Source organism: Meleagris gallopavo, chromosome 5, assembly GCF_000146605.3.
Source record: "Meleagris gallopavo isolate NT-WF06-2002-E0010 breed Aviagen turkey brand Nicholas breeding stock chromosome 5, Turkey_5.1, whole genome shotgun sequence".
Taxonomy (NCBI): domain Eukaryota; kingdom Metazoa; phylum Chordata; class Aves; order Galliformes; family Phasianidae; genus Meleagris; species Meleagris gallopavo.
This window is the reverse complement of record NC_015015.2, coordinates 11,758,834-11,778,158: the sequence shown is the minus strand read 5'-3', so window position 1 is coordinate 11,778,158 and position 19,325 is coordinate 11,758,834. Positions and strand designations below refer to the sequence as shown.

The 19,325-nt window shown below is 38.6% G+C and overlaps 1 protein-coding gene across 9 annotated transcripts in view; it reads left to right on the top strand.

The window, feature by feature from the left end:
• Window positions 1–19,309, top strand: part of PTPN5 (protein tyrosine phosphatase non-receptor type 5) — a 90,905-nt gene extending 71,596 nt beyond the window's left edge. For 6 of the 9 annotated variants that reach the window (XM_010711058.3, XM_031553446.1, XM_010711057.3 and 3 more), the window contains 3 exons: window positions 1,953–2,113; window positions 5,695–5,808; window positions 10,218–10,854. In XM_010711058.3, the coding sequence (XP_010709360.1) occupies window positions 1,953–2,113; window positions 5,695–5,808; window positions 10,218–10,311 (369 nt within the window). In that variant the 3' untranslated portion in view covers window positions 10,312–10,854. Of the gene's footprint in view, window positions 1–1,952; window positions 2,114–5,694; window positions 5,809–10,217; window positions 10,855–15,995; window positions 17,695–18,641 lie in introns of those variants that run through there. The other 3 variants (XR_004159833.1, XR_004159832.1, XM_031553445.1) reach the window with 3 other exon arrangements.
• The last annotated feature ends 16 nt before the right edge of the window (window positions 19,310–19,325 follow it).

The following is a 19,325-nucleotide window of genomic DNA, read 5'->3' as shown; positions in this document are numbered from 1 at the left end:
GACTTCTGTGCTGCTGTCAGGAAGTGGGGGTGTTGAGAACTATAAAAAGATTTTTGTTGCCGTTGTTTCTTCAGCTTCCCTCAGTGGTAGAATTACTGACCTGCATAACATATGAGTAGTGTGGCAATAACTCCTGCTGTTCACCATGGCAGAACCCCCGTTAAAATCCTTGAAGATGTTTGAAGGGATCGTACCACTCTAAGATACAAAAACTGTCCATGACCTTTACAAACACTTTTCACTATAGCATTCTACATGCTTATTTTTCTAAGCATAGTATTTTTCCAATTATTCATGTAGTTTTACTTACCAGAAACAGTTCAGGTATCTTGTGGATAGAGAGGTTAAATGGAGATTTACTTGAGTGCTCAGATGCTGCTTAGACTGAAGTACCAGAGTCCTATTTTACAACTATTTTAATTGCTAGGTTTTAGAATCTCAACCTACGAGTTTTAATAACAACAGTGTATTTACATAACCTCTGTACATCCTTCATCTTCGAAATCTACCCCTGACCTCAGTGTAATAATGCAATTTCTTTCCAAACTGAAAAAATCTTCCTTTTACCAAACATTTTCAAGTCTCTTCAACCATATGCTACTAGGCAGAATGCCAGGATATGAAATCTCATGTTGGGACTGGGACTGTGGAAAATCTGTCACTCATGCAGCAAGGAGAAAATCATGCTTTCCAACAAACAGGAAGTAAATAATAGTTACAAGTGTGTTGCAAGTTGCAGACTTGCCCTGTCCTTAAATAGAAATTATCCCAAACACTCAGTGCAGCAACAAGAACAATATAGAGCTTAATTCTGCTGGAATGCTGATAACTCACAAAACTGGTCACATTTTAATTGTGTGTTACGCCAAAGGGGAAAGTTGATCCAATTGAAAAAGAAGATTTAATTAGATCACTTCTTCCCTAATCTAGTTTACAGTGAAGCTATGCAAAGTTTCTCCAACCCAGGAGAAGAGTGGCAGTCATGGAGCACTTTTGTCATCCATTGACTAATAGTCATAGGGAGTTTAGAGTCTAGATGACAAAAACTATTTCCAGTTCTCTGTGTCAAATTTACTCTTCTCCTCCCTCCCCACCCATCCTAAACTTACTTGGCCATGTGTTTGAGGAAAGATCATGGAAACTAACACATAACTTTCTTGTTATGGCCTTGTGAAGCTATTTTGCATAGTCCTGTGCCAACTGGTTTATACAATGACTGAAAGAGCAAGACAGATTCCTTGAGCTGTATGTTACTGGTTGGCACCTTTAGAAATCAGGCAGAAGGACATCACTTTGAACACAAAATCAGAAGCACTGAGTGCTACTTGGCACTCAGGAAAGATAAAAGGCACATTTGCTATATTCATGTCCATGCTTGAAACACGGAGGGAGGGAATCAGAATTTGTATCTCATAAAAGCCCCGGACTGCATCTAGATATAATTCTCGCCTTCCAGTGAATCTGTCACCATGTCAAAGAGAGGAGTGTAAGTGACAGGAAACTGATAAGAGTCTGTCTGTCAGAAAAGAGAGAAAAATAATCTCCCATCTCTTATCCCTCATCTAGCTAGCTAGCTATCAAAGACAGAGATATGATTTCTGGCTCTCTGCCTGTCAAATATATTATGAAAGCAATTATGTCACAAGTACAGCTCCAGCTCTGCTGAATGAATCTGTCAAGAGGGAACAGACTGTTTTGCACACAGCTCTTGGCGCTAAAAGAGCAGAGTACTTTGGGGAAGGGATGGATTATTTTTTTCTTGAGGCAGTTTGCTGAAGTGTAGATGCAATCTTTGAAGTCCAGATTTTTGTGCTGTGTGGCTTGTCATTTGCTTCTGTTGTTTCCTTTAGCATGGATTTACTCATCTCATTCTTAAAGATTAGTTTTCAGTATGACTTTAAAATTGGAATTTTTAAAAAAACTTTGTGATGTTTGTCTTAACTGCATTGCAGAAAGGAGAAGAAGTCAGAAACCTGAAACATTACTGGTACACGTCTTGGCCAGACCAGAAGACACCAGATCAAGCTCCTCCTCTGTTACAACTAGTACTGGAAGTGGAAGAGGCAATGCAGAGTGCAGAAGAGAAGAATGCTCCAGTGATTGTTCACTGCAGGTGAATAAGCACTGTATGCAAACTCTGAGGGCTGCTTTGCATACAGTGACTTGCTAGAGATGCCTTCATTGTTGAACCATTGGTCAGAGACATGCAAGAGATCTGGTCCAACTGCTTTAAATTTTCTTGGAACTTCTAAAATTTAATAACAACTTTCTGTTACGCACAGATACATATTGATCTGTAGACAGAAATTGTTGTTGTTGTTGGCTTAGTTGTAAGTTATAACAACCTTATTTTATTTGCTTTACCAGAAATATATGCATTTGATGATCTTAAAAGCGCTACCTTACCAAAACTAAACACACCGTGGGTGAAACTGAGTAGGAAGATGCATGCAAGCAGAAAAATGAGAACGTTTAACTTAAAATAATAATATATATTTTAAAGAGGGCTTTAAACAAGTCTTGTTTTGCTAGCATTTAGGAAGATTAAATGTGATTACTTGAATACCACAACTCAATCCTCAAAACAGTTATTGCAGTTAAGTAAAGGGAAGTCTGTTAAGGAATGTAGTAATGCTACCAGGATAATTTTCCACAATTTCAGTAAAAAGATATTTTGCCAAAAATGCCGTTGGAGTTTCTGTAAGGAATTTCTCCTAACTTTGCATAACAATTTCTAGGAAATGTTAAATAGCTGTTATCAAAAAACCATGGTAAAGGGATTATTAAACACCAGGAATGTGTTTTTTTAAAGAGACTCTAGCATGAATGGTTCATAGCCCAGTGTTTTCAAAGATCCACCTATAAGGAAATACAGAGAAATCATTAATAAAATGATCATATAATGCTGCCCTAAATAGTGTTGGAATCAGATATTTTCAGGTCTTGATTGTTTGATGAATTTGATTACTTAGAATGTGCATTTTAGTGCAGCTCATAACAAGATCATATGTCCAGTATAAATAAATGGATGTTTTACTTAGGACTCTGATTTCCTGGAAAGAAGGCGTCTCAAAAAAAATGACTTGGAGATTGTATCAGTTGGTTATGTGGACTCTTTGTATAATGTTGAACCCAGGAGGTCAAATACAGTCTTTTAATCCAGAAAAGGAAAGTCAGTAAGGAATGTACGGTTATAATTTCCTCTATATGTACTAAAGTACTGTATCTACTTTTTCTGCTTGTGTTTTAAACCAAATTTTGACAAATAGGGAAGAGTTCAGAGAAAAATAAGAAATGGTTTATAACAAGGTCCCTTTTGCAATGGAGTTCCCCAGTTCAAGAAAGACAGGGAACTTCTAGGGAGAGTCAAGTGGGGAGCTACAAAGATAAGGGGCCTGGATAATCTCCCTTATGAGAAAAGGTTGAGAGACCCAGGACTGTTCAGCCTGGAGAACGGAAAACTGAGAGGGAATCTTATAGATGCTTTTAAATATCCAAAGAGTGGGCATCAAGTCGGTGAGTTTTTGGTGGTGCCCTGAAGGACAAGGAGCAACGGGTACTAATGGAAACACTTGAAGTTCAGTTTGAACATAAGGAAAAACTTTACTTTGAGGGTGACAGAGCATTGGAACAAGCTACCCAGAGAGGCTATTGGACTCTCCTTCTCTGGGGATATTCAAAACCTATCTGGATGCTTTCCCGTGTAACTTAATGTAGGTAACCTTTTTTAGCAGGGAGGTTGGGCTAGATGATCTCTGGAGATCCCTTTCAACCCCTGCTATTCTATGATTGCATGATTCTGTGGAAATCTGTGATTCTTTAAGTGTTCATTTGAGAAATATGGTATTTGCTGCAGGTGAAGAGTCTGATCACCATGGCACTCTTGATTTGCATATTTGCCTTTTTCTCTTATATGGTGTCACGCCCATGAATCCATCGCAGTATGGGGAAAATAGGTCATTTTTATTTAAAATAGCCACAAAAAGATATGGTGATGAAACTATGAAGTATTTTGTGATAGCTGAGGACGAGAGCCATTTCAGATTATCCTCAGTTGCAGGTATTTTCCCTAGCAAGGAATTTAATATGTTGCCTCTAACTGAGAGTGGTATGTGCAAGTGTGCAAGCAAGTAATTGGATGAGGCTTGGATTCTGCACAGTACTTGCAACTTGCTCCTTTTGCTGCTTCTTATGTCTCAGTAGAACCATAATCATGGTGATTTTGCCTTTCAGTGATGTTAAAAACGAGTCTGATCATGAAGAAATTCTTAAAAGCATCTTTATTAATAGTAGACTAGCAGTCCAGATAAAGTCCTGTGGATAATGTTGAAGTCTTGGAAGGATTATGACTTTGTCTCAGCCACTGTAACTTGGCCTGGGGCACGTGATGTCTCAATGCAGTTAGATTTCTATGAAGATGAGTGTTGTTCCCTTTCCTTGCAAGATACCGAGATCTACAGAAGGGAACCTTTATACAATCGGTATGTACTGTGCCTGTTTGATTATGGCACTCTGAAATGTTTGAAATTTTGATAAACAAATTAAAAAATATAGATAAGGGCATGAGGCACAGAGAGTTTCAGGGACAAAATCTTTAGATCAGGTAGATACCTCCATCACAGTTATTTGAAGGCTGAGATTGAGGACTAAGTTCATCCAGCAGATTTCCATTGAATTGCCTCAATCATTCTGTAATATAAGTTAAAACAATTCAAATGCATCTGATACTAGTGCAGGCTCCCTAACAAGTGTGAACACTGAATTTAAAGTATATACACTCAAAGAAAAACAGTATTAAGAATTTGCTAGCAGCAGCCATCCGTAGACTCCATTGTTGCTTGTACGTTTGTTACCAGTGTTTTTGTGTTGTGACCTGAGCACAATTTAAATGAAAGCAGGATTTCTTACAGATAATTACTTAACGTATAAAAGGGATTGTCAAAATTTGCTGTTTAGTTTTTTATAAGGTGATAAGAATTCACAGCTTTCATAGCACTGTGCCTTTCAGAATAAAATAAATTCTGGTCACTTAATAAAGACTGAATCAAATACGAAAGTGTTCAGAAAAGATGAATTTTGGTGAATTTGTTCTATCACTTTGCTAATTCAGAGAATTAATAGACTGCAGATTTGAGAGCAAATGTAATTGTACTTGTCATATTGCTGTTAGCTCCAATAATTTAAGCAAGAGTTTTTAACTGCACATATGAATGAAAGTAGTTTTCAAGAAGCTGTTAGGGTTAAGAATCTCAAAGCAAAGGTTGCCCTCAAAATAGTGGTTGCCTTCAAAGCACATCTAACCAAGAAATACTATGTAACTGTTTATTTTGACAAGTTCAATGACATTAGGTGAGACAGTACACATTACATTTTTATCTCTCTATGTGCAATACAAAAAGCTGAAGCCTTCTGGTGTGAGTGGCTCACAGTGTGAATTATGTTGTTCCATTGGAGCTATTGGAACCTTCAGATCCCTTCCAACCTGAATGATTCTATGATTCTATACCTTTTCCTAGTTAAGGAACTAAGGTTACCTAGTTACCTTCATATTCAAGAGCACCCATCCTTCAGAGTTTGGAGAGAGGAAAGAGATAATGGGGTTTGACTGTTGGTTTAAGGGCATTTGTTTAACAAGAAAGTTTCCAAAACTGTTCTAACATCTTTGCTGCCTCTCTCTCCTTTTTCCTCCCTTAGTGCAGGCATCGGGAGGACGGGCTGCTTTATTGCAACTAGTGTCTGTTGTAAACAGCTGAAGAGTGAGGGAATAGTTGACATATTGCGAACAACTTGCCAGTTACGGTTAGACAGGTAAGAAAACCTGTTTCCTTTCAGAAAAATAAAAAGAAAAATGTTAATCTTTCCCTTTGCTTAAGGAGGAACAAATGGGAAGTGGAGAGGAGCAAAGGCTAATGAAAACTTAGAACATTCCTGAAATGAAGTAGTCCTGTTCTAAGCAGCTTTATCTTGCTTATGTTATTAGAGCAGAAAACCTTAACAAATATCCTTAGCAACTGAGCTAGGTTCATGGTTGGCATCAAAATCTGCACAGCTGAGCAGACTTCAGTGCAGTAAGAGATGACCATTTTCACCAGCAGAGGAGTTGGCACAATGTTCATAGGGCTCAAATGGCTGTTGCTTTTGATTCAGAGTTGTAGAACAGCTCTTCACTCTCAGGAGTAAAGAAAACTGGCCTCACGTAATTGGAACTGTGGATGCTGTTGGCAGGGCATTGCTGCTTGAGACACTACGGGAAAGGGAAGAGTATACTTAGGTTGGAGTGTTTGCAGACATGTGAGAGGAGCTGTGAAAATCTCCAGAAATTCAGTGGCTTCCACTTAAGTATTTCTTAACACACCACCTTGAGTTTGATTATGAAGTAAACAGACTTGAATTTGCACCAGTGATGTTGTTTTTTTTTCCCCTCTCCCACTGGTTTCAAGTGCCATCAAAACATGTCTCAGTGTTCTCTTCTAATGATAATGATAAATGTAGTCAGGGGAAGAAATGTCACGAAAAACATACCAAACATTTTTCTGACCAAAAAAAACCCAAAAAAAAAAACAACCTCAAGCCCACACTGAACTTTATTTCAGATGAGAAACTGTGCTCGGTGGGAGGCAGAAAACAAATCACTCGCTGCCCTACTGAGGCTCTGATAGAGACCTGCAGGGGCTTGGAAATTTGGCTATTTCAGTGGATTTTAGACCGGACAAGGGAAGACTTCTTAAGAAAAAGAACACTAGAATGTGATTAAGTGAATGCTTGTTGTCCATGGTCCAGTGAAATATCTGGCAAGATCTAACATATCTTGTGTTCATTACTAATGGTACACAGGAAAACAGCCATACAATTGTCAAAGACACTTGTTTAAAAATATGCTTGGTGCAGAAAATGAATTAAAATTACTCATTTTTTTTCTAGGAGAAGGAATTGCCTGTTATTTGTAGATACTGGATAAGGGAGATTATGCTTAAGGGATACCACAAAGCAAAAGGAAGCCTGCAGGTGCTTTTTGCTGCCATGCACCTCTCAGTAGACAGATGGGACATGAAAAAGCTATTTAATAACACGAGAGGAAATACTCATGATGGAAAGCAGACAAATCACCACCCTGCTGTAGGAAAGTGTGATTTCTTCAAATGGTGAAAAGTAGATCTTGAAGTCATATTGATATTCTCTGTCACAAAAGTTCTGGGTGACTTCGGGTGCAACACAAGATGAGCCAGCAGCTATGGGAAGGATCCTCTCCATCTCCTCCTATCTGGTGGAGGAGAAAGCACATGAGGAAAGCAGGTTGGATGGAGGGCAGAGCAGATGCTTAATTGAGAGTACCTCACTGCTTTACAGCAGTAGTGATGTTGCCCTAGGAACCCACTTTTAGGATTCTTTTGAGGGGCAAAAAGGTCATGTTTTATTCCCTTCATTCCCTCACAGATTCCCTTTGCAAAAAATCTGTGCACCGGGCATTGCACCTCTGGTCAATAGCTGGTCCTAAAGTTACCTGGTGTGATTAAGGAGAAGTAATCATTCCTGCATCCTTACCCACAGGGCTGAGACACGTTTGCTGTTCTTTCCCACAGTACAACAAAAATTTGAAAGGCTTATGCTTCATGCAGAAGTGAAAGTATGTTATCTCTGTTCTGTGCCAGAGACTGGACACAAGAACCTGCTGTGTCTATGCTGTATGCATAGGTGGGAAAGGGAGGAAGCTACCCTATAGCAAGGATCTCAGTGGCCACGCTAGTGCTTCTGTTGCTTCAACTTCAGTGTGCAACCTCACTGTTAATAGGATTGCATAGGGAATTATTCCCAGATATAACTTAACGTTCCTTGTTTGTCATGGACTGGCATAAATATATTTAAATGCTTTGCATGACCTGGAATGACTCAGTTTGCCTATCTGTATTAAGTAGAGCAGATAGAGAGGATTTCCTAAGAAACAGTTTCTTTAAAAATGCAGTTTGTGTTTCCCACCTTTGCTTATTGATGGGAGGCTGGAGCACATTTTCTACTCATTCTGATTCCTATGAACTTTCAAAGATAATAGAGAGTTATGATAAGCTCATCTTGGCTGGCAGTGAAAACCTCACAGTCCCTCACTGACTTTCCCCAGACGCACTCTTGAGGGCAGGGAAGAGAATGAAAAGAGTAAAGTGAGGTCATTGATGAATAGGAAAAAATAAACAACCAAAAGAAAAGTGGGATAATAAAGAGGGAAAACAAAAAGAAAGAAAGTGATGCAAAATCTCTTACCTCCTCTCATGAGCAGAGAAATGCCTAGCAAGTCCCCCTGTAAAAAATAAAAATTAAAATTAAGAAAAAAGCCTAGTAATCTAACTCTACTCTCTCCTCTGTTTTGTTGCTGAGCAAGGTGTTAAATGGTGTCCTTGGTCAGTTCTGATTATCTGCCTGATTATCTTCCCACTCAACTTCTTGCACATCCCTAGTCTATTCAGTGGAATGGAAGAGTGAGAATCAGAAAAGTTCTGACACTTTGCAAGCACTGTTCAGCAACAGTCACAATATTAGTGCATTGTCAACATTGCTTTGATCACAACTCTAAAACCTATCATCATTTGAGGTGCTACAAAGAGAACTGCATCCCAGTCAGACCCACACGAGTGAGCATTCCTATGACTTTGTCTGGCTTTCTCAGCACTCTTGGACCCAGGGCTTCATCTCCATCCATTGCTGGTTGTTCTCCTCCACTGCTTAAAACAGTCCCTTAACAAAATAACTGCAAAAGGTCGAAGGAGGAGGCTATTTTATTACTTCATCTTACTTCTGGCAACATTACACAATTGTTAAGCTGAGCTCCATAGAAGATGGCAGTCCCCAAGGAGGTGCTGCCAGTCTGCTATCCATTTGGCTCAGAGGACCCAATTGTTCTTTCATTTCCTCTGGTGGGAATTTCTAAGGCATATGCCTTTTCTCAACCTGATACAGTCTGGTTGGTGCTGGCCACCCATGGGTTCCCACATCCTCAACGCCACTCATCATTTCAGACTTCTTTTGACACTGCATTCCCCAGATCTGTGCACCAGCACTAATGCTGGCACAATTTTGCATAAACCTTTGAATATGAGCCACAGGTTTTTATTTGTTTTTCAGAATAGATAATCAAAAGATTGTATCATTATTGATGTGCTACTCTTAGCAGAATTAGGTGGTGTTCTCTTTATTCATGTTTATCTCCTGTTGTAGTACTTGTGTTCATTAGTATGCTATTTGCAGAAATACAAGGGCTAATGGTATGTGGAAAAGGAAAATTGTTTTTCTTTTCAGGTCTTTTCAGGTTTGCAGGTTTAAAGAGAACAGTAAAAGCTGAGCCAAAACAGACTTCTGTGCTTGGAATCTCTTACTAGTCAAGATGTGCACGGCAGTTAATTCAGTTACTAGTTTAAGTTGTCCTTTGTCAAGATTTCAATGTCTGGTCCACAATCCTGCTGTGCATTACCTGGTTCCCTTGTAATCTTTCAAGAGCACAGCCTTGGATGGTGCAGAAGAATGATCCCTCTTTGCAGAGTGGGGGAGTTATGTGTTGCACAGATTTTCTGAGCTGGCCTGGCCTGGCCCTCTATAGCCCTGAATTTGCTCTTGCATCAGGCCGTAGTGCCGCTTTAAAGACTTAGAGAAACTGCTTCACTTCTTTATTCTCTCTTTTTTACACCTGCCTTTTTAGGGCTTTGGGATATGAGTTGCTTTTCACCATGAGACTTAAGTGAAATCAGTCATTATTGTGGATGCCTCCTCCCTGGAGACTTTCAAGGCCAGGCTTGATGGGGCTATGAGCTACCTGCTCTAGTGGGAGGTGTCCCTGCCTATTGCAGGGGGTTGGAACTAGACGATCTCAAAGGTCCCTTCCAACCTAAACCATTCTATGATTATGATTATGTTAAATGGTGCTTAGTGTACAGGTGCTATAGTAACACAAATGCAACAAATAATGGTGGTGTTGCCTTACTGGCTGAGTGCCTCTGCTGTTCTCATTCTGACTACCTTCTGTTACTTGTTAGCAGAGACGTTCAGAATAGAGCTCAAGGTCAAACTGCAAGCTGGTTGCAGTTCACAGGCACTTTCTCATTTGTTTGAGTAGGCTTTCGAATAGAACTGTTGTATTTAACACCAGCTTCATACTAGTTGTGCCATTTCCTAGGATGTTATTTGTGTGTAAAAAGGTTGCTGTTTCCCTCCCCTTTTTTTTCTTTCCTTTTCAGGGGAGGAATGATCCAGACTTGTGAACAGTATCAATTTGTCCATCATGTCATGAGCTTGTACGGAAAACAGCTTTCTAGAGCAGCAGAAGAATAAGTGTTCATGATATTCCTAAAGGCTAAAACCAAGAGAACTTTTGACTGCATTCAGATATATTTCAGATCTAATAAGAGACACGTGGTAACCTGGCTGTCTTAGCTGGAGAAAAAGATATATTTTACTCTGATTTTGCTTTTATGCTCTTGTTTGCATTGACATTTAAGAGCTGAAGTACACCTTGTCTTAAACATATGTGACAGGACATAATCTTCACCAAAAAAGGCTTATTTATTTTGTAAATAAGAACAGTAGCTTCATTTGTTACAAAATCAAAAAAAAGAAAAAGAAAAAAAGAGCACTGTCTTCAGTTTGCTGTTTTTAAAACATAATTGCTATTATATCAAAATACAGTGTGAAACTTTTTGAATTGTCATGCTGAAATATGTGCCGTATGTTGACTAAGCTTGAAAGTAACTTTTTGCCTCTTTCTGATTGTTTTTACATATAAAATTACCGAATACTGTGTATATCACAAACCTTCTGAGCCTCTGCATTGAAAGACTCAAGTAGATTCATATTGAAATAAGGATTCACACATCACGTTTGCTTGGTTTTATTTTTTTAAGGCAGTCCGTCTCTGATGTTGTCAGAACTATAGGGAAAAAAGAATTTCACTGATGTGAGACAAATTCTTGCCTCTAGTTCTTACCAGCAATGTTACCCTGCTATCATGACAACTTGGATGAATTTGTGGTGGATAGGGGAGAAGTTGAAATAATATTAATTCTTCAGCTTTCTTTTCTCAATATGCTGACATCTGACTCTGTAATCAGATTTGATTTTTGAAAGTGTTTTGTCTTTTTATGTAGTCAGACAACAATCCCAATAGTTTCGTCAGAAATCTGCGGTGAGGAATTTCTTTTTACTTGAATACATCTTTATTTAAAATGTAATAATAAAATCACCCGTATTTTGAATTTAAACCTGTTCTAAAGCTTTAAAGGAAACCAAATAGCCAGTGTCCATTAAAATTAATATGACTAGAAATGCAAATCCCATAAGCAGCTTAAAAAAGAAAAAATGATCACGCAATGTGTGGCTGCTTCTTGATAAATTTCCCCTCAAACTAAGTTTTGATAATTTTATCCCTTTGTAATCTCTAGCCAGAGCAGTAGTATTTCCTTTTAAATAATACAGAACTACTTCCCATGCTTTTGTTTTTAGACCTTAGTCTGGCAATGAAGGCTTCAGTTGGTGTGTTCAATGCTTAGAGGTAAGCACATATTGAAGTTCTTTGAGCAGTGAAAAATGGAGATACATGGGACCCTTTACATCAAAGTTGAGTGTTTTGTGAATGGAAGCTGTAATCATTTACTAGAAATATTTTTGCTTCTCTATTTGTAACAATAACCAAAACTCACTGCTTTTGTTAGTGAAGATGATTCTGTGGATTTACTTCGCCTCTTCATCAGGAGAAGGTAAAGCAGCTCTCAGAACAATTAGGGCTGATCCTGCTCCTATTGAGGTTTTGTCATTGACATCAGCAGATGCAGGGTAGGGCCTGAAATGTTATGCCTACAACTTCATCACTGTGGGGAAAGTTTCCCATTATTTTAGTACACATCCTTTGTGTTTATTCTGTATCCATGAACCTGTAAAAATCCTATCAGCAGGGTTTGCATGACTATGTGGCAAAATGTGTTATCTTGAACTACTTGATTTTATTGCTGTATTTAAAATATTTCCTTCAGTGAGAAGCTAGCAGGAAGAACTGGCAATCTTTTTAAAAATACTGGCAGTAGTCATTAAATAGAGCAATAAACTTAAGCTTTTGAGCATAACATGACTGTTAGTTTTATGTAAACCTTGCTAGCTATATTCTTCCTATTGCTACTGATTCCTTTGACGGGGCAACACTATTCCATCTAAATACTCCTTAGAAATAACAGAAGTACCACTAATGTTTTGAGTAGTGTTTTAAGCGGAACTCCTGATAATGTTTTCAGCTGTTCAGTGCCCTACAGTGTCAAAATTAATTCAGTTAATAAAGTAACTTGCTCTATCATCAGTTTGCTGTTCACCTAATAAAGAATGTGTTGATGGTAGGATAGGATTGTGCAAACAGGAGAGAATTTTGCTCCATAAATTGCCTTGCATACAAAGAAGCTTTCTAAAAGATAATTGTTTTATGGCAAACAAGGTACGATAGTCTCTTACATACTGACTTTGAGGTGAGTGCAGAGTTCTTCAGCATATATTAGTCAGTGGTGGTTCACTGACTTAAGTAGAAGTAAACAATTTATACTGCTGAGAGAAATCTAACCTGCTGTCCGCTTCCGTTCTGCATACATGGAATGTTTTGAGAGTGTGGTCACTGGTAAAGTCAGGCTGCTTTGCATCAGTTCAAAGCAAGTATCATCCTACTTTAACTGGATAAAGACGAGACATTTGCCATCTTGCACTAGGCAAGTGCACTCAGTCAAGATCAAAATATTCAAATGCATCTTAAAGTGTTATTCTGTCTAGCAGTGGGAGTTAATTCTCCTATTTCTACTACAGCTTTGTTGTAATTAATATAATTAACATATTTCTCTTTTTTTTAAATAGAATTTGAGGTCTGAAGGACCTTATATCAGCTGTTCTGATCTCTTCTGATGGCAGAGGTAGACTTAAGAGGCATTTAGGACTAGCAGAAAGGAACTCTGGCCTTACAGTAGCACTTGAGATGAGTGAAACTGCCTTTTCTGCTACTCAGGAGGTTTGAAACTGAGTTGACAATAGAGACTATGCTAAACTGTGCATCTTACCAGGCTTCTCTTTTTACTGGACACTCTCTAAGAAAAGGAATGATTTCTAAAACATTCTACCTGCCCTCTTTATCTCTCTACCCAGTCTATTTGTACCTGTAACAGCAGTACTAATACCTACAACACAGTTGTTTCCCAGAGGACTGAATTCCTCTCTCCCGGTATGTTAGCTTATAATAACCTGAGATGATTTTATTTAGAACCAACTGTATGCCTCCCCTGTCTATTTCATATGGCTTTTCACACTTAATGAACATGGCAGAACCTAGCCCAATTTCTTGTTTGTCAGTCATCGGCCATGACATTTATACAATTATCCTCTTCCTCTCATGCTAACAGATCAGTGATGCTTTGTCCTTTTGTTGGTACTCTGAGATAGGCATATCTACAGGTTTACATAGAATTAAAGACTAAAATCACAGAAGAGAATGCGGCTAAGTTTAATACAGTAGAGCTTCTCAAGTTTGTCCTCCATATAATTCCCAATAGCGCAGCTGGCAAGATTTATTTCATTCATAATAAAGCTGAACAGAGAGGCTAAATGATTTACTCAGAATTAAAAGTCATATTGGCACCGTAACTGGTAATATGTCTCAGAGCATCTAAACAGGATGAAGTTGGTGAAGTATTCAGGTATTGTAATTCCTACTTCTCCTTTCTCTACTATGGACCATGCTAATCAATTTCTGTTTCATATTTCTTCTTTCTCTCTGCCTGTTGCTTCTTAGGCTTAGAATACAGTAAATAATTCACTGCATTGTACTAGTTTTAATCCAAAATGTTGATAACCAGTGTTTTCAAGGGAGCATCCCTTCCCTTGAGAGAGTCTGTGTTGCCAGAGACCCTTCCAAAGGCTTAGCATCTTCTGGCCACCTTTTGATCTCAATACATCTCAGAATTTTGTGGACGAAAACATCTGCAGTGGATTAGGCAAAAGACATTTCTGCTTTGGGAAATGGTGGTTTTTCCTTGAGTTGGATATTTGTACTCCCGATGCCAGTATCTGCTTTCCTCTATAAAGGCTAAGGCAACACTTTTCTCCAGGGATCAGAGAGAAAAGTTCCTGCATAGATCCTTTTGCTCTGATCTTTCTCCTTTGCATACTTAGCTTATATGTGTCTGAAGTGGATGGAAGGAAAGCTGTCAGAATTTAAGTCAAAATTAATAAGGCATCACAGAACACAGAAACCTCCCTCTGCTTTTGGGTCAAAAGAAGGAAAACCAAGTAGGATTGGTTTTACTACGCCCACTATCATCTTGGTCTTCAGGCTTTTGGGAGAAATAGAGAGAGCAGACACTGAGCCATCACAAAGGTCAGGGTTACAAAGAGATGCGGTCACTCCTTCTCTTCTTAAGCTCCATGTCTGGCTGTGTAGCCAGATTTATCAATCCAAACTGCGAGATCTCATTCATATGCATTGTTTTTCCTCCTACAGCAATATGCACGTATGTGTATTCACATGCCCACTCTGTGCCAGAGTAGCTGATCTAAGAACAGAAGTGTGAGGGAGGACTCATCAACACTGAGAAATGAACATGGAAAGAGACTGCCTGTGGCTTTTGAGTCTATTTGGAATGGTGGGCGGAATTGGTTTGGGTTGTCAGTTGTTTTGTTTTGTTGGGGAAAGTTTAACTTTCAGCCCAGATTTTTCTGTGTCTAAGTTGGGCTCTTGTTGGGCTCTTGTTTCTGAATTATGTTATTGAAGGGGTAAGTGAAAGTTGGTTCCTTGATACATTTATTAGACACACCGTTCGTGATACCTTATGCACTTTACATCTCATTTCCAGTCTTCTGATTTGATAAGTGCATTTCTGTTAACAACAACTCAAATTTCAAGAGAAGGGATCACAGAGCCTCTATCATGCTGGAATCCCTCTTTAGTCTGTGAACCACAACATGTGATTATTTTTGTATGCAATGTTTTCAGCTCATTGAAAAAGATGACAATGTTTCAGCCTTTGCACATTTTTTCTTGATTTTTGTTTGTTTTAAATTTTTCTTTCTTTTCTCGACCAGTAATCTAACATCGTCAGTAAAAGTGATGTATTACCTGGGATTATGCCATTGTTTTGTGTGGAGTTTACCCTTAGAATTACTTCTGTCAGCCTCTGGAAATTGGCAAAATTTTCACATTCTTTGATTTTCTAAATTCCTGTGTTTTGTAAAGTGTAAGTGGATTATTACTCTAGTGCATTCTGTAGTAAACTCCCTACTTGTTTGAATTTAGCCTAAATACAGAACACATAGCACTAGTCTGTTCTAAATAGAGATCAAATGCATAGCACTAGTCTGTTCTAAACACAGATCAAATGCAGTCAGAGAAGAGAAGCAATTTATTGCCAGTAGTTCACCATCTGTCACAAGCAAGATATGTAATTTTTGTCCTTCAGAATGGATAGGTCTGGACTGATGTAAACTGGCTTATTTTTTTAACAGAGCACTTACTGGCCATAAAGTAGTCAGATGGAAGGATAATAAAAGTAGTAGCCTAGCATTTAAGAAAGAAAAAAAACATTCTGATCAGTCATTTCTACTATATAGCTGGGACAAGCTGCTTGATCTTAAACTGTACAGTTTTCATGTTCAGAAAATCTAAGGTCAAAGATGAAAGCTTTCATGAAGTAAAAGAAATAGAAGTAAAGGGAATTCCATTTGAAGGTGAAAGGCGGAGCTATTTGAATGGTAATTTGGTGGGTGGTTTTTAAACAATGTCACTGTGAGTTTTAAAGGATTTGAAAATCCAAATGCATCCAAAAATAGGCAAAGGATTGGGCAGTAGATCAGATGAGTAATGGAACGTGCTGTGTGCCTTCTCACTTTATCATTTGATAGCTGCTGATAGGGAATTGCCTCATAGTGGCTGAGGGCAAAATACACTTCTTATAAGAATGTTTGGGATTGTAGAATAACATCTCTCATCTTTTCCTAACCAGCCCCATTCATTCCTGTCATCTGCATTACTGACCATTTGGATGCAAGAGAAGAGTGAGAACAGAACAGCGAAAGTGAGGGCAGTAAGCAGAAGAGGATAAAACCCCTTTGGGGCAGGACCAGGCAAAAGTAAGACTGATCTCTCTCCTGGATTCAAAAATCATATTGCTATGAGAAAAATTCTTGAGCAGAAGAGGAATGACAGCAGTGTCTAGAGATGCGTGATATCCCTTTATATTTTTTAGAAGATATAATGAGATACGTAGGCTATGTCAGAGACTCTGTAATTGTTTTCTGTAAATAAGGAGTCAGAGAACATTCATCTCTTACGCAGGCCAACTGGAGACAAAGGCCAGCTCCAGAAGAATACCAAACTGTATGTATTATGACAAGGAATAGGATCTCCTTGGGTAAATGCCAAAAGAGAGCGCTCTTGCTAAAGCTGTAATTTCTCCTGGCAACAAAGCAAAGTCTGGAGGTCACATGGTCTTACCATTGTCCTCTTAGTTGATTGTGTCTTCTAGATTGCAGCTCATAACTACAAACTTTATCAGAGTTGAACCCTGTGCCCCTAACTTTGGGGAAGGTTGCGTTTTGGGTTGCCTTCCTTCTGCCCAAAGATCCTTCAGTGGGAACATAACTGTGTCAAAGTTTCACTTTTATCTGCCTTGTCAAGGAACACTTTCTAAAACTAGGGGTTCTCTATTTCTAGATGACTAGCACCTATAACTCAAAGACTAGAATTGAGTAGTTTCTCTACTCCAAACAGTCTTTCATATTGAGACTAGTCTTGGCACAGCAGTAGGTAGCAGACACCCTCCTGGAAATGGGTGATATGCTTCCTGAAATTTCTCCAGTTAGCATAGATGGATAATCTTCTCAAGTGGTACATACCAAGCTAGTTGTTGCCTTTAGGTGTAAAATGGTATGGGAGTTGAGAATTTGTCTAAATGAAGGGCAAAGTAGGGCTTAGTAAAATTTAGGAGGATAGAGTAAATCCTAATATTTCTTTTGATGCATCTAGTTTTGACACCTTTCTTGAACGTTTAACATCAGAGCATCAAAGCATCTTGTAGCACCACTATGCAAGCAAGGTAGCCCAGTTTTTCCATTATGCAGATGACACAGCTGGGACACAGGGAGAGCAAATTACTTGCCCAAAGTCTCACAGGAAGACTGGAAAAAAATAAGGAATTGATCAGCACTCCCTATGAAAAGTCAGCACAGTACTTGCTGCAAAATCCTTTATGTGTAAGGGTTTTAACTGACCAGGCAATTGTTTATTTATCTGTTGTATTCCAGGGCTTCTTGTTGTATCCTTACTTTCCTGTTTCTGGTAAATAAATCTTTCAAACAACATCTCTCTGTTCAACTTGATTAACATGTTTTTTCCCAACCTAAGAGGTTGTTTTTAGGAAGTCTGTGCCATGTAGGAGCATTTTAGTATGGTGACATGCTCCTTTGAGATCCTTGCTGGAGAAAATATTTTTAAATTTGTGGAAAAGCCTTGTCCACTGACAACACCCAAGGGTGAGTAACAATTATTTCTGGTGAAAGCCAGTTCTCTATCTAGTGTATGACAATAGCTGACTGCATTTTCAGGTGCTCCCAGATACATTCACCCACTATGTGCAAGTAAACATGGTCCATCATGTTTTACATATGGAGGAAGTAAGGTTTTAAAAAAAAAAAAAAAAAAAAGAGCAAACCCTATCACTCATCCTTACAGTTTCTAGGGATTTGTGCTGGACCAGTGGAAAAGGCACAGTTCATTTTATCTGCTGGAAAGCAGTCTTTACTGATACAAATTCAGGAGATCCTGTTTAAGCAAAGTCGTGATCAGATAATTTGGGCTGAAAGAATGTGACCTTGAAAGACTAAGTAAATAAGCTTTCCCGTCATGTTCACATACGACAGATCCATAACTATATGATGTAACAGAAAGATTACATTAGCCTTGATTATGAATCACAAAAAAAAAATTACAAATGATTCCTGTCAGTCTGCAGAGTACTTCTAAAGAACAAATTTAATTCCCAGAGTAGTGTTTGTGATGTATGTGAAGCTGTATTAAGTACAGTAAGTAAAGTAAAGCAAGGTTAATCTAATCTCTGTAAAACAGATGTTAAAAATAAACCCAGAGTAACAGGTCCTTTTTCCACTTCACTCATTCATTAATTAGTTCCAATATTTCTTCCTGAATTTTCAGGGCCATTCAGAGCTGAAGTGATTAGTAAACCAAATCCTAAGGTAACATGGAAAGGAGAAAGTAGGTACCAGTAGAGGGACCCAGAGTGTTGTTCACAGTATCACTAGGGAATATTGGTAACACTTTTTGCTTTATTTATTTGTTTCCACAATAAAACTTTAAATAAGAAAAAGTTAATCACTATAATATTTATCAATAGCTAAGAAAATGTCCCAGGTTGCAGTAGTCCTACTGCAGTACTGCTACTTGCCAATACTGTTAAATGTTTCTAGGGCATTGTTTCCAATCAGCAGCAAACAACACTAGGGTAAGAACTGCTATTTTTGTTACTTGGTTATGCATTTATTGTAGTGGGGCACTAATGCCCCTTGTGTACCATTCAGGCAAAAATAAAAAAAAACAATAGTGCTAAACCTCAATAATTTGTAATATTATTCAGGACTTTCTAATGTGACTCTGGAGGCTTGCCAGTGTGATTCCCATCTACAAGAGTCTAAGGAGGATCTGGGAAACTACAGACCCATCAGCCTGACATCGATGCCAGGAAAGACTATGGAACAGATCGTCTTGAGGGAGATCACTGGTATTTGCTGGACAACTGGGGAATCAGGCCCAGGTAGCATGGGTTCATGAAAGGAAGGACCTGCTTGACCCACCTGATCTTCTTTTATGCATTGTTAGCATTTCAGCAAACTCCCAGTAGATGGCCTGGCAGAAAAGGTGGTGGGAAGGATTTCTGTAATCTGTTTTCCCAGTAATGACCATCTGATGGGGGAGCATTGAGATCTCTATCTGTGTTCTCTGATGCTATGAAAACTTGTTTGGAACTGCATGAATCCCTCTTCCAAGAGAGGTCTAGATATCTCGAATGTTATAACATGACAGTTGCTTGTTTAGTTGGAAAAGAAGCATGAATTTCTTGTGAAGTGCTATGTGCAGGAGACCTCCAGCTTTGAAGAACATGAAGAAGTTGGTGGTTGAGGAGATCATCCTTAAGAATCTGGAGAATTTAGAGAAGGCCTGTGTGAACTTCTCTCATTTCTCAAGAAATTGAAAGAGATGAAGAAAGAAGTGGAGGTTGAAGTTAGTGTCACAGTACCCCAAGACTCTTGACAGAGTCAAA